This window comes from Coffea eugenioides, chromosome 11 (assembly GCF_003713205.1).
Source record: "Coffea eugenioides isolate CCC68of chromosome 11, Ceug_1.0, whole genome shotgun sequence".
NCBI classification, from domain to species: domain Eukaryota; kingdom Viridiplantae; phylum Streptophyta; class Magnoliopsida; order Gentianales; family Rubiaceae; genus Coffea; species Coffea eugenioides.
The window spans coordinates 36,212,567-36,225,889 of record NC_040045.1 but is presented as its reverse complement, the minus strand read 5'-3'; the positions used below and the strand labels follow the sequence as shown (position 1 = coordinate 36,225,889).

General features: G+C 36.1%; 1 protein-coding gene across 1 annotated transcript; it reads left to right on the top strand.

Annotated features, from left to right (window-relative positions):
- The first annotated feature begins 4,417 nt into the window (after nt 1-4,417).
- Nucleotides 4,418-12,274, top strand: LOC113752441 (putative late blight resistance protein homolog R1A-3). Its single transcript, XM_027296553.1, has 5 exons — nt 4,418-5,796; nt 7,355-8,995; nt 9,617-9,845; nt 10,351-10,458; nt 11,991-12,274. The coding sequence occupies exons 1-2, from the start codon at nt 4,418-4,420 to the stop codon at nt 8,949-8,951; spliced, it is 2,976 nt and encodes a 991-aa protein (XP_027152354.1). The 3' UTR covers nt 8,952-8,995; nt 9,617-9,845; nt 10,351-10,458; nt 11,991-12,274.
- The last annotated feature ends 1,049 nt before the right edge of the window (nt 12,275-13,323 follow it).

The window sequence follows — 13,323 nt, the reverse complement described above, 5'->3', positions numbered from 1 at the left end:
CTTCTTTATTTAATTCTTCCTCTTTCCCACAAAAATCTTCACCTTAATGATTGAAATTAAAAAAGAGGAATTGCAGCGATCTATCTTCTCCTTAAATGATTAAAAAAAATTCAAATCACTTTCCTAAAATACAATTTTTTTAGCCTTTCAATTCTTTTAATTTTGGGTTTTTCTCTTTCCTTTCTAGTTTCTCATTTTATTCTCAAGAAAATATCATAAGATGAAATGGTTTCCCTTTCTTTTATTTCTTTTTCTCTTTCTTCTCTCTTTCATCCTTCCCAATAGAAATTCCATTTCAACGAATTTTTTTTTTTAGTTTGTAATTGCATATTTTTGGGTGAAGGTTTAAAAGGCATCAAAAACTAATTTTGATTTTTTGTATGATGCCACGTGTCACAAATTTCAATTGATGATTATTAATCAGGTCACAATTTCATCTTAAGATATTTTCTTGGGAATAAAATGAGAAACTAGAAAGGAAAGAGAAAAATCCAAAATTAAAAGAATTGAAAGGCTAAAAAATTGTATTTTAGGAAAGTGATTTGAATATTTTTTTAATCATTTAAGGAGAAGATAGATCTCTGCAATTCTTCTTTTCTAATTTCAATAATTAAGGTGAAGATTTTTGTGGGAAAGAAGAAGAATTAAATAAAGAAGAAAGAGAAAAAGAAAAAAAAGGTAAATGAAAAGTCAAAATAATGCAAGGGCAATTTTGTCCTAAAGGGGGTTAAATGAGCAAAATTAAAGGTTAGGGGGCAAACTGAGAAATGGGTATTCTTTAAGGGGATAAAATGTGATTAACCCTATTATTAATTATATATATTATATAATGTATATTAGTATGTGTAATATGATTGATATTATCAATTATACTAATAATTATATATGTCTACTAATAGAAATTATTAATTGGTTATACAAAATTTACTAATACATTGATACTAAATCCCTAATTACACTTAATACAATAACATTTATTTCTCAAAAAAAAAGTAAAAGCATAATAATGAATTAGTGATTATATTTGTGCCAAAAGTGAAAACCTGATTATTTTAGTTGTATTTATTTCATCATGTTGGATTGTATTCAAATAACTGTTGTTTCATTGTTTTTATAAGTTTCAATTGTGAAATTACAATGAATAATAATTTGGTGATGTTGTTATTTTAGTACTTGATTATTTGCTAAAATTTAACTATAATAAAAATTATATAACAAATTTTTATTAGTCCTGCGGGGGCACCCACAGGGGAAGTGGGGCGCGGTGGGGCCGGCGGGGGATGGAAGATGGAAGGGGGGCGAGGGGAATTTGTAGGCAGCCGGGGGAGGGGGGGAACCCAACCCCGCCCCGTTGCCATCCTTAGTTCTAATCCAGAATTTTCTAAAAATTTCATCGACGGATGCAAAGGGACTCGTCTGATTCGGTGGCGATTCAGTCCTTCCGGATTCCCTATTGACCTTCTTGGATCCACCATTCCCTTTAGTGTAGAGTAGGAGTAGGTGCAGAATAACATTTATCGTGTCTGGAAAAAAAAAAAAGCTAGTGGTCGTGGGCCCACCTGTCTTGTGAACTTGTTTGAAGATAATTGCGTTCTGCACCCTCGATAATTATGCATTAGAAGTTTGGACTCATCACTGGTTTGGGTTTAGTACTAGGGCCATAAGTTAAAGTCCCTTCCCTATAGTTTTGAACTTTAAAATTTCTGTACAGTATTATTGTGGTAATTAATCTTGTCTGGGAGTGTAAACATACATAATAATACCCAATGCTTTAATGTTCAAGTTTGTCTGTTTATTATGCAAAGTTTGAAATTTTGTTGAAACTTGGATTAATTATTTATTGGGCTAAATTCAAACAACCTTTTGTTAAGTTCAATCATGTAAATTTTTATTTAATATTAATAGAGCCAAGATTGAGTCGAATTTGAAAGTTTATCAAACAAAAAATGTTATTCATGTTTGATTTGATTAGTTAGCGTACAAAATTCAAACAAACTTTAATCGAGCCGAAACCAACTAAGTTTTGAGCAGCTTAGTTTGATTTTTGTCCATAATGTCTCAGATTTTAACCAAATTAGTTCTTAAAAATTCTGAAAAATAGATTTGGTCCTTTGACCAAAAAAATGTCAATGACTAGAGATCGGTCCAATTGCCAGTGGTGAGGAATGGGGGACAGGACCACTATAGCAGCAATGGTTCCAAACCGTTAAGGGCTAACTTTGGCCCAAAATTCAATTTTAAAGAATGCACTACAAAATGTTTACCCGATTTATATGACTCACCTAATAGAATAGTGCAAGCAAATGTTTACCCGATTTATATGACTCAGACTTTGCCCAGTCTGGGTTCGGTCCGGTGGTTGTAGCCCAGTTGGGTGAGAGCCACCAACCAAGGATCGAATCCCAGTCGTTACCATTGATCGATGATGTCGGGCAGCCTCTCGCGGTCACGCAGTGGGATTAGTTGGGGCGTACGGTAACCAGTCCTCGGCCCCAGATACCCACTGTAATGAAAAAAAAAAAAAAATATGACTCAGACTTTGCCAAAAATTGATTACAATGGTAAATATTAAAAAAAAAAAATTTGGATGGTTTAGACTCTGATTAATTATAATGGTAAACATGTAATTTATAGAGTTCAGGACCCTTGCCCCTTGTCCAACACAGAGAGCCAACTGGACGTCAGCCAAAAAAAAGTGTACAGTGAAAAGTACCCTAATAATTCAGAAAGTGAAGTAGCAATCATTGCAACAAAGCTGATACGTACTTGCAAGAATCTAAAGATCGATATTGAGATTGAGATCATGGCTGCTGCTCGCATTTCTATGGCGTTGGAGGAGTTACTAAATCAAATTCTGCTGCAAGGTGCTGATTGTAGCTGTGTCAACTATGGGATCAGATACTATTGGGAGTTGTTGAGCTCGCCACTGCAATCCACCCGCTCAGCCTCCCTCATTGATGGGATCCATCAACTCAACAGGGATTGGAGTTTTTTGCGCTCAGTTCTTGAATCCATTCACCAGTGGAGTGATGCTGCTAAGGTGTCATGTGCTGTGGAGCTCAAGATTGAAGCTGCAGCTGAGGAGATTGCCCAGAACCTTGAAGAGAAGAAGCAGATAAAGAACCTGAATCATGAGGAAGTCCTGGAATTAGTCCATTGTTGCCAAGGAGAAACTCAGCGCTTGATGACAGAAATTAAAGAATCTGTCGACCATTTGTCATTATGCTCATTCCAGGTAAACTGTACTCGTCCTCTTCCCGATGGAGGTGGTGACGTTTGTTTTTCGTTTTGGACAAGTTTTGTCGTCTCTGTAATATGGAATCTGCGGTTTATGTTGCTGACTATTGATTCTACTGATGGAGAATCTATGCATTTTCGAAAACAAGTGTATGCCTGGTACAAAGAGTTAGACTGGATCCGTGATTACATTGTTGGTGCATGTGGTAGTGGTTTTGACTTTCTCGCAGCAACAGCTGGTGATAACTATGGAAGCGTTATTGATAATTTCCTGAATCATGTTGCATCTGTGATTGTGCGCACTGCAATTCAGTCTTGTAATTACTGGTGCCATTACAAAATGACAACAACAACAACAACAACAGACTCACCACTTGAAGAGAGGAAAAAGATCAAGTTTGCTGAACTTCTGGTGGTGGAGGATTTGCAGCGTGAGATTGATCCTACTAATCCCTACTTCATGGAGTTGCATCTCCATTTCCTTATAGCTCTCTGTAAAATAGGAAGATATCAGGTTGGGGATCTTGTTTGTTGTTTTTGTAAATATTATTTCAATTGGAGAGTAGGAGACATTCGAGACAGTGTGTCTTCCTTGTTAACCTGTTTTCTTGGCAATATGTTACACGAGGAGGTGGAAGAGAAGGAGGTAGTACAAAGTTCCTGTGGAGAAATTACTGCAGTGCTACTATGGATAGCATCTCTGTTTGAGGCAGCACGGAAAGAGGGAATGGAGGTGGAGGAGGAGGAGGATGTTTTTCTTCCTGTTCCTCCATGTTCGGAGGAGGATGTTCGTCTTCCTGTTCCTCCATGTTCTGAGTTGCTTATTGAAATTTGTCTTCTTGAGACAGAGCTTTTCCTGAAGAAGCTACTCCGCCATGAATCTCTCAGCAGCAGCACTTTGTCCTTGATTTCAGCTCAGAAAAGCCAAACCAAACATGAATTCAGTCAGATCCTCCAAAACCTCAGAAGGGATCACCAAGATTTACTTGACGAGAAGTTAGAACATGGGAAAAAGGCCTTTGCAGTCATTGAACAAGTGATCGACCAGGTTGCATCTCTTTGTCAGTCATTTGAGGCCAAGAAGATCTCAGAATCTATGTTAAAAAACTCTATTCGCCGAATGCTTCTTAAGATTGTGATTTTCAGGGCAGATTCATTCTTAACGGAGTCACTACCATTCATGAGTAATTATGCTGAGACTTTCGTGGCTGATGGGAAAGATCAAATAGCACTCCTTCTTGAGCAGCTCATTTTTTTGAAACCAATTAAGAATGTGATGGACAGAGAGGAAATGGACATAAGCTTTGTACAAATTGAATCACTTTTGAGGGAGATAACAAGTTTATCTTACTTGAATCTTGCCAACAAAAGAGACGCAAAAGAGATGATCAAGAAAATTAACCTTTCATCTGTGCTGCTGCTAGACAAGTTGAAGCATCGTAAGCGAATGCTTATTGAGATTGGCCCCCAATTTCCCTTGTTCGAGTTTCCCAAGACTCACAAACTGGGGTTCATTGATTTTCTATACACAAACCTAGGGGAGCTGCTGAAATATGATCCTGTGTCAATTGCACCATTGAAGCATTATGTTGAAGAGATTCAACAACATCTCAAGTCATTGAGTTCATTTCTTGTCAGTGTTTCAGAGTCGGATATGCATGAGAATCCAGAACTGAAAGATGTTGGTGATCGTGCTACTGAGATAGCATATAAAGTGGAATATGTTATTGACTCGATTGTGGATGAAGCTCAATGGCAGCATTTCTTCTGGTTTCATCATCAATTAGAGGAGTTAAGACTTATTAATGAGCTGGCCACTGGAATTCGCTTGACATACTCTGATGCCAAAGTCCCAAAAAGCATTGTCTCCAGCGTTGCAATCGATATGGTATCGCAGGAGCGTGCAAGGGAAGTAATCAAAGAAATGGTGGTAAATCTCAGTGATGAAGAGCAGGTTATAATTGATCAACTTACCAGAGGATCCTCAAGGCGAGGTATTGTTTCTATTGTTGGAATGCCAGGTCTTGGAAAGACAACATTGGCTAGGAAAGTGTACAACAATCAAAATGTTACACGCCGCTTTCATTGTCGTGCATGGTGTTATGTTTCCCAAGTATATGAGAAGAAGGAATTACTGCTCAAGATTTTACATGACATGCATGGGCTTTCTGATGAGATTTGCCAAATGACTACCGAAGATCTTGAATCAAAATTGCGTCAATGCTTGTTGAAAAACAAGTATCTCATAGTTATGGATGATGTGTGGGATGCTAGAGCTTGGAATGACTTGCAAAATTCATTCCCAGATGACAACATTGGAAGCAGGATTCTAATGACGAGTCGTCATTGTCACGTGGCCTTGGAAATTGAACCAAATGGTGATCCTCATTTACTTCGCTCACTTTTTGAGGATGAAAGTTGGATTTTGTTAGAAGGAAAGGTGTTCCAAGGAGAAGGTTGTCCCCAGGAATTGTTGCCAATCGGAAAGAAAATTGCTCAAAGGTGTGGTGGGCTACCTCTAGCAACTGTTACAATTTCAGGTCTTCTGCAAAGGACAGTGTTGGTTTTTTGGGGCATAAACTAAGAAACAACACCTTAGTGTTGCAAAAAAAGCTTATAAGAGACTTGTATTGAAGGTAGAAAATGAGCTTATGTTCTACAATCATCAACTCACTATTTATAGTAATTACATGAAACAAACTAGCAAAATATCCAACTAACAATTATCCTAAAAATCTCAACAAAATATAATCTTCTACTACTAGCAAATCTTATCTAAAATATTTGTTAACAAATCAACATGATCTTTTGTTAACAAATATCCTTATTTTTCTAATAACTAAATTATTTTGATATCAAACATAATCTAGCAAAATATGTAGGAAAAGTTGCATATCCCAACACTCCTCCTTGCCACTTTTGCTGCAGATTTTGAATTGTCTTCTCAAATCTTTGAATCTTGTTTTGGACGAGACTTTTGTAAGAAATTCTGCAATTGATGATTAGCCTTGCAATGAACTTCTTCCTTTGGATTTTTATGCAAGCTAAATATTAGTCTTGCAACAAACCACTTCTTTTGTCTTCTCATGCCAAACTCCACATAAAAGATGATTTTTTTTAATGTTTCCAAATAACCTTCTCATAGGTTTAAAGTGGAACATTCTTTGACAATATTTGAACCTATACAGAAATATGAAATTCTGCATGGTTCTTCATTTTGTCATGACCATCAAAATCTGTAGACTCAAAAACAGAAATGTTATAATCTTGATAAATATCAGGAAACAATTTGATACTTCCTGACTTATCAATGATCTCCTCCTGAATTTTTTTCAGGATCTGAATTCTTGATTTCATCATCATGTTCCACTTTAGAATTGTCAAAATCCGACCAATTCATAGTGAAACTTCTCCTTTTTATTTTAATTGAGAATAATTTATTCTCAATCAAATCATTAGCCATTATCTTTGTGAAAACGGCATCAAAAACTGATATGTGAATGCTGGCCTTGGATCTCTGTCTAATTGCAACTCTGTGGTCTCTAATTTGTGTATCCATCAGCTCTTCAAATGCTGGTGAAACAAAATTCGTCTCCACCATATCCCGTAGATCATTGACTACCAAATAAGTCCAAAATTTTATGGCCCAAATTTGGTAAGTTTCACCACTAAAAGTTGAAATATTTGACAAAAAGTTCTTTCCTGTCATGGCTTTGAACTTATAAAGGATCTTCACCAATGCACTCACTCTCAAAGAAACAGGCCCTTAAGATTTAGGCTCTTGATACCACTTTGTTGGTTTTTTGGGGCATAAACTAAGAAACAACACCTTAGTGTTGCAAAAAAAGCTTATAAGAGACTTGTATTGAAGGTAGAAAATGAGCTTATGTTCTACAATCATCAACTCACTATTTATAGTAATTACATGAAACAAACTAGCAAAATATCCAACTAACAATTATCCTAAAAATCTCAACAAAATATAATCTTCTACTACTAGCAAATCTTATCTAAAATATTTGTTAACAAATCAACATGATCTTTTGTTAACAAATATCCTTATTTTTCTAATAACTAAATTATTTTGATATCAAACATAATCTAGCAAAATATGTAGGAAAAGTTGCATATCCCAACAGACAGAAAAGAGCAAAGAATTTTGGGAAAACATTTTAGAAAGCTTGAGTTCCGAAATAATGAGTGATCCAGAAGCTCGGTGCAATGAAATCTTTGAACTGAGCTACAAGCACTTGCCAGGACATCTAAGAGCATGCTTTCTTTATTTGGGTGTTTTTCTGGAAGAAAGAGATATTCCTGTGAGTAAATTGATACGTTTCTGGCTTGCTGAAGGTTTCATTCCAAACACTGAATCAAGGAGATTGGAGGATATTGCCGAGGCATACTTGGTGGATCTAATTAACAGAAGCCTAGTAATAGTCTCCAAGAGAAGATCCAACGGGCAGGTCAAATCATGTCGCCTTCATGATCTTATACTTGTTTTCTGCAGATCGAAGGCCAAAAGTGAGAATTTCTTGCAGCTGTTAATGAAGTCTGATGAACCATATTCTTCTTTTCCTAGCTCAGATTATGGTTTTGAATTTGATTTTCACGATCATTTAGCTCCTGTAACATATAAGGCCTATAGATTGAGCATTTTTCTGAAGCGAAATCATTTTGTTGAATCAAGACCTTCTGGCCCGGGCACTCGGTCTTTGATATTCTTTGCCTCCACTGATGCAGAGCCCAGATGTCCCTATGACATCTCATTCATTTGTCACAACTTCAAATTTCTTCGGGTGTTGGATTTTGAAAGCATCAATATTGGTGTCTCCTTTCCTGTTGAAATTGGACTGCTGGTTCGGTTGAGATATTTAGCAGTGAGTGGGTACTTGCAGTATATCCCAAAATCAATAGCCAACCTCAGGAAACTAGAAACTTTGATTGTGAAGGGGTTGCGTGGTAAGGTTGTCCTACCAAAAACTATTTGGCAAATGACAAGTTTAAGGCATCTTCATTTGAACATTCATGTTGCATTCAAATTGGATGATGAAGAGCTTGGAGGCTGGTATCAGTTGGAAAATTTGGTCAGCTTTTCCCGTCCATCTCTTTCTTGTGGTGAAGATAGTGAACAAGTAATGAAGAGGTTTCCATATCTTCGCAAACTGAAATGCATTTTCTTCGAATCACGGAAGTCTTCCAGTAATTGCAATCAATTTCCAAGATTAAGTTCTCTAACTCATTTGGAGTCGCTCAATATTTTTTACTATGGGAGGCCTATTAATACCACTGAATTCATTCTCCCGTCCAATCTGAGGAAATTGACTCTTTCAAACTTTCACCTACCCTGGAATCGTATCTCGGCAATCGGGAAGCTACCAAAGCTGGAAGTTCTCAAGTTACTTTCTGGTGCCTTTGAGGGGCCGATATGGGACATGGGGGATGAAGAGTTCCAGGAACTTAAATTCTTGAAGTTAGACAGTTTGAACGTTGCCCAATGGAATGCTTCTTGTGATCACCTTCCCAAACTTGAACGCCTTGTCTTACAAAATTGCAAAGAACTTGAGAAAATTCCCCATGATTTTGCAGAAATATCTATGCTGGAAATGATTGAGGTGCACTGGTGCGGACAATCTGCAGAAAATTCGGCAAAAGGGATTGGGGATTCAACTGGGGAGATCAAAGTCCTAATCAGTAGTTCATATGTTAGATCGTGAACATATTATGGATTCCATCATTGCAATCTTCCACTCATTTGCAAGTACATGTCACTATTTTTCAGTAACTTATTCGTTTTTTCAATTCATTTCTGAGATGATATTTCTTCGTTGAGGAAATGTGACTAGCTGAAAAGTATTAAGAACTTCAGTTTACCAAAAGAATATGAATTGGAAAGTTTTGATCAATCTGGATGGTCATTGACTAACTTTTCTTTGACAGTTTTACGTCAGTGGCTTTTGTTGTTTCTTACTGATACTACGTCTTTAGTCAGTTAAATTCATTTTTCTAGTTGGTTTTCATCTTCTCCTTTGGTTTTATACACTCACTTCTCATCACTATGCTAAGTTCAACAATTAGAGCTGGGGGTCCGTTAACTTTTTGTTTCTGCTGCAAAGACCAAAAGTGCAGAATGATTGTGGGTTTTTTTATTTCTAGTTCTTTTCTGCTGGTGAATCTTGCAGGTTAACATTGTTAACGAATCATGAGGATCATAATTTTTTGCTTGCACATCTTTGACATGTAACCTAGATATGTGTGCTTGAGATAGATCTGGTCGGGACTTTGTAAAAATTTCATAGTCAATTATGTGAGAGCAAGTCTAGAACTTGTGGCTTGGAAGATACATGTTGGAAGAAATTGAACAGGTATTTTGAACCTGCAGGTTTTGTTATGGAGAACAGAGTTAACGTTGTTAGCTGAGAAAGCTGGTTGCATTGCTCCAGTAACAACGTGCAGCACCAGAATGACAATGGTAATTCTCGGACGGATATAATCTTTTCAAAAAAAGTGCACTTGCGAAGATTGAAACTTGAGAGAGTCTCCTACTACAGACTAGTCTGCTCTGTTGAATCACCAGTGCAACCAAGCGCTTCATGCGAATGACCCTGGAGGTAATCTTCATTATTCTTGCTTTTCACTGTCAGGATATAGCTGTCTTTCTATAGCAATGCTTCCCTGAAGTAAGCATATGTTGAGAAGGGGAGGCGAGCCTAAAGGGTCCTAAAAACAGGAAATGAAAACTACCAAATCGAATGAGAAGAATAAAACCAATAGAGCATGTTATCTTTGTGGAGATTCATGTCAAGTCATCAAGAGATCTTGAAGTTTATCTAGATACTTATGTGGTCCAGGAAGTTGAGGAAGATTTAGATGTAAGCAGAAGCGTGTTTATTCTTTTCATCAATACTTTTTAAGATATGCTTCTTCTGAATCTATTTACTAGGAATGTATGATTAACTGCAAAACCTTAAATATTCAACAGACAAGATTTGTAGAATGTGGCATATTTGTTGAATCTGGACATTTTTTTTATTCGTTTAAACTTTTTTCAGAGTTTTACATCATTGTTTGTTTGTTGGTTTCATTGTTTCATATAAATTTTCTTAATTTTCTCAGAACTATTGGGCATTCCTTGAGAAAGAGGGGACTGAGTTTAGGGATCTGTTGAAATGCACTGGAGGTACAAATAGGGGAGTCAGTTACAAAGTAATTTGGGACCTACAGGTACTTCTTCGCCTAACTCATGACACAGGTGTAGCTTTATTGTGACAATAAGTTACAAAACCAAGAAGCTTAGTTTTCAAAATTGCTGTGGGAATGAGAAGCATGAGTAACTTATTTAAGCAGCAGATGCAGGATTCCATTTCTCTTTTCTTCTCAGATGAAATTACGAGAAGTCTGAAATAAAATTGCGTATCTCATATCAAGTCTAGTGACACTATATTCAATTGGACCAACAATGTTGTTTTATTGGATGCATAGTTGTCTAGTGACACCATCGACAGTTGTGCTATTCTTCTTTTATTTTGGCAAGCATTATTGATTCTGTTGCTGTTGCTTTGTCTTCCTATAGATCCTGGAAATGACAGTTCCGATGTTACTTAATAGGAGCATCAAGAGTTTATTTTGAACCTGCAAAAGAAAAAGCATGATAGTTATTTGTCTTTCCTGTCCAGAATTTTGTGAAAAGCATGCAAGACAGAAGCTTATTAGAAAACATCCCTTCCTAGAATGTTCATTTTTTGCTCTACAAGAGTGGAGTAATCAAAATTAGAGCAGTAGTTGAAACTAATGAGGGGAAGAAGTTTATAGGAACTTGTAGAATTGACTAATAATGTTTCAGTGCATATGCAAATGCAATTGACTCTTAATGAGGGGGTGAGGGGGTGCCAAGGCAAGAATTTCAATCTGAATTCTGAGCTTTTCTTTGTGCTCTCAATTATCTTTAAATCTGGTTGCTACCTTTTTCTTATTTCGAAAGGGAAAACTGCCCAGTTACTATCTAAATGATGTACATTGTCCTCAAACCATACTCAAGAAGCAAGGTGACAACAATGAGATGTGCTGGAGAGCATAATTATTTTACCCATATTTAGAGGGATTCATCACATGCTATTTATTTTGGGGTAAAAAACAAAAAAACTCCCTGTGGTAAATCTAATACACAGAAAAGCCCCTCGTGGTTTTAAAATATACAACACGACACCCCGTATTTTGAATTAAATTGTAAAGGTGACGGAATTCGTTAAACTTAACGGAAATGGACGAAATGACCAAAATGCCTTGATATAATTAAGCAAAAGACAACTCAAAAAAATTATTTGTTTTATTCTCTAGATAGAGAGAATTGAGGGTTAAGGGGTAGAACAGGTATATTTGTTAAAAATTAGGTATAAAATTTTTTTTTAGATTCCAATAAGTCATTTCCGTTAAGTTTTAACGGATTCCGTCACCTTTACAATTTAGTTCAAAGTACGGGGTGTCGTGTTATATATTTTGAAATCACGGAAGGCTTTTCTGTGTATTAGATTTACCACAGGGGACTTTTTTATATTTTACCTTTATTTTGTAACAGAGCTTGTCTTTTAGAATCCTGGAGAGCATAACCTAGTTGCTGAGATTCTAAGATTTACCAAATTCACTTTTATGTCATTGTTGCCACAAGTCATCATACAAATGGTATGATATAGTTTGTCAAATAACTTGGTTAAAAACTGATCTTGGATTTCTTCTCCCTGTAATTCATAAAAATGCAGAGATGTGCTACTGGGACAGATCCAGTTATTCTTGATTTAAGAAGCATGGGAAAAGGTCAGGTTTGGGCAAATGGCCATAAAAAATACGCAGACATTGCATTCTTGCTGCTCCAAGAAATGGTTTCAGAAGAACCCCGTCTCTATGTGGGAAACCTGCTCAAGGCTTGTGTAATCTGCTCCTTTAGTAGCACTAATTTTGTGCAATCCTGACATAAAGAGTCAAAAACTTTTATGCTGTAACAAGTTTAACATTCTTTCTTAGTACAATGATGACAATCGTTCCAACTATAATGCCTACTTTGGATAGAACCATCTAAAAAAAAAAAGGAAATGAAAAACATCCCTCTTAGGCAAGAACAGCATATAAATCTGATAAAGTTTGTAGCTGATGCTTTTTGTAACTGAAATGCAAAAGAAAAGGAAGCAGAAATTTTATTAATTTTCAACCCTAGGCAACCAGTTTTTTGTTTACGAATGGCTTTGTAGTTTTTGGGATTTATGCTCTCTTACAGTAATTTAAATTAGCTTTGAAGTGCATGTACTTCATTTATCATACTGATCAACACGTACTAATGAAGGTAAATAACTATCTAAAGAAATATAATGCAGGACCTTCATATTCACAAAAGCACTCGTGGGCATGAAAGCGGGGGCAAGAATGGTTTTTCAGTTTTCAGTGACCAAGATTCGGCTAACGAAATTCAAAATGTATGATGCAAAACAACGCCTCGGATTTTGATACAAGTGAAGTGCACGTGTTGGTATCAACAGTAATGGAATACTCTATTAGATGTTTGCTACACAGTTGCATAACTTATTTGTAATGAATGACAAATTGCAAGTTTTTTTTTTTTTTTTTTTGTCGTAACGATAATAGTTGTATAATATACTCTAACTTACTTTAGAGAAAGGGGGAAGATAATCAATGAAGAGTCTCGTCGAAAGAAATCACCTGAAAGTGACAACCACAAATTGCAAGTTTTTCAAAATGGCATAAACTGTACTGATATGATTGCAATTCAAGGGCAAAAAAGGTCACCCATGACACAACACATAATCATACACACACACACACATTAGAACCACCAATATGATTTGGTGATTTGCTGGTTTAGTTTTTCTTTCCTAAAATGCCCTTATTAGTAATATTAAAGACTTTAATCTATTTCCAAACAATAATGTAATTCTAAATTTTATTGGAGTTTTTTATGTAATACCAACCTTTAAGTTTTGTTTTAGAAGTAGAATCTCTTGCGGAATAGAAATTGATTTGGAAAGGTTAAAGGTTATAAGTTAATTCACCTTTTTTTAAAAAAATTTTTTTTTTAGCAGA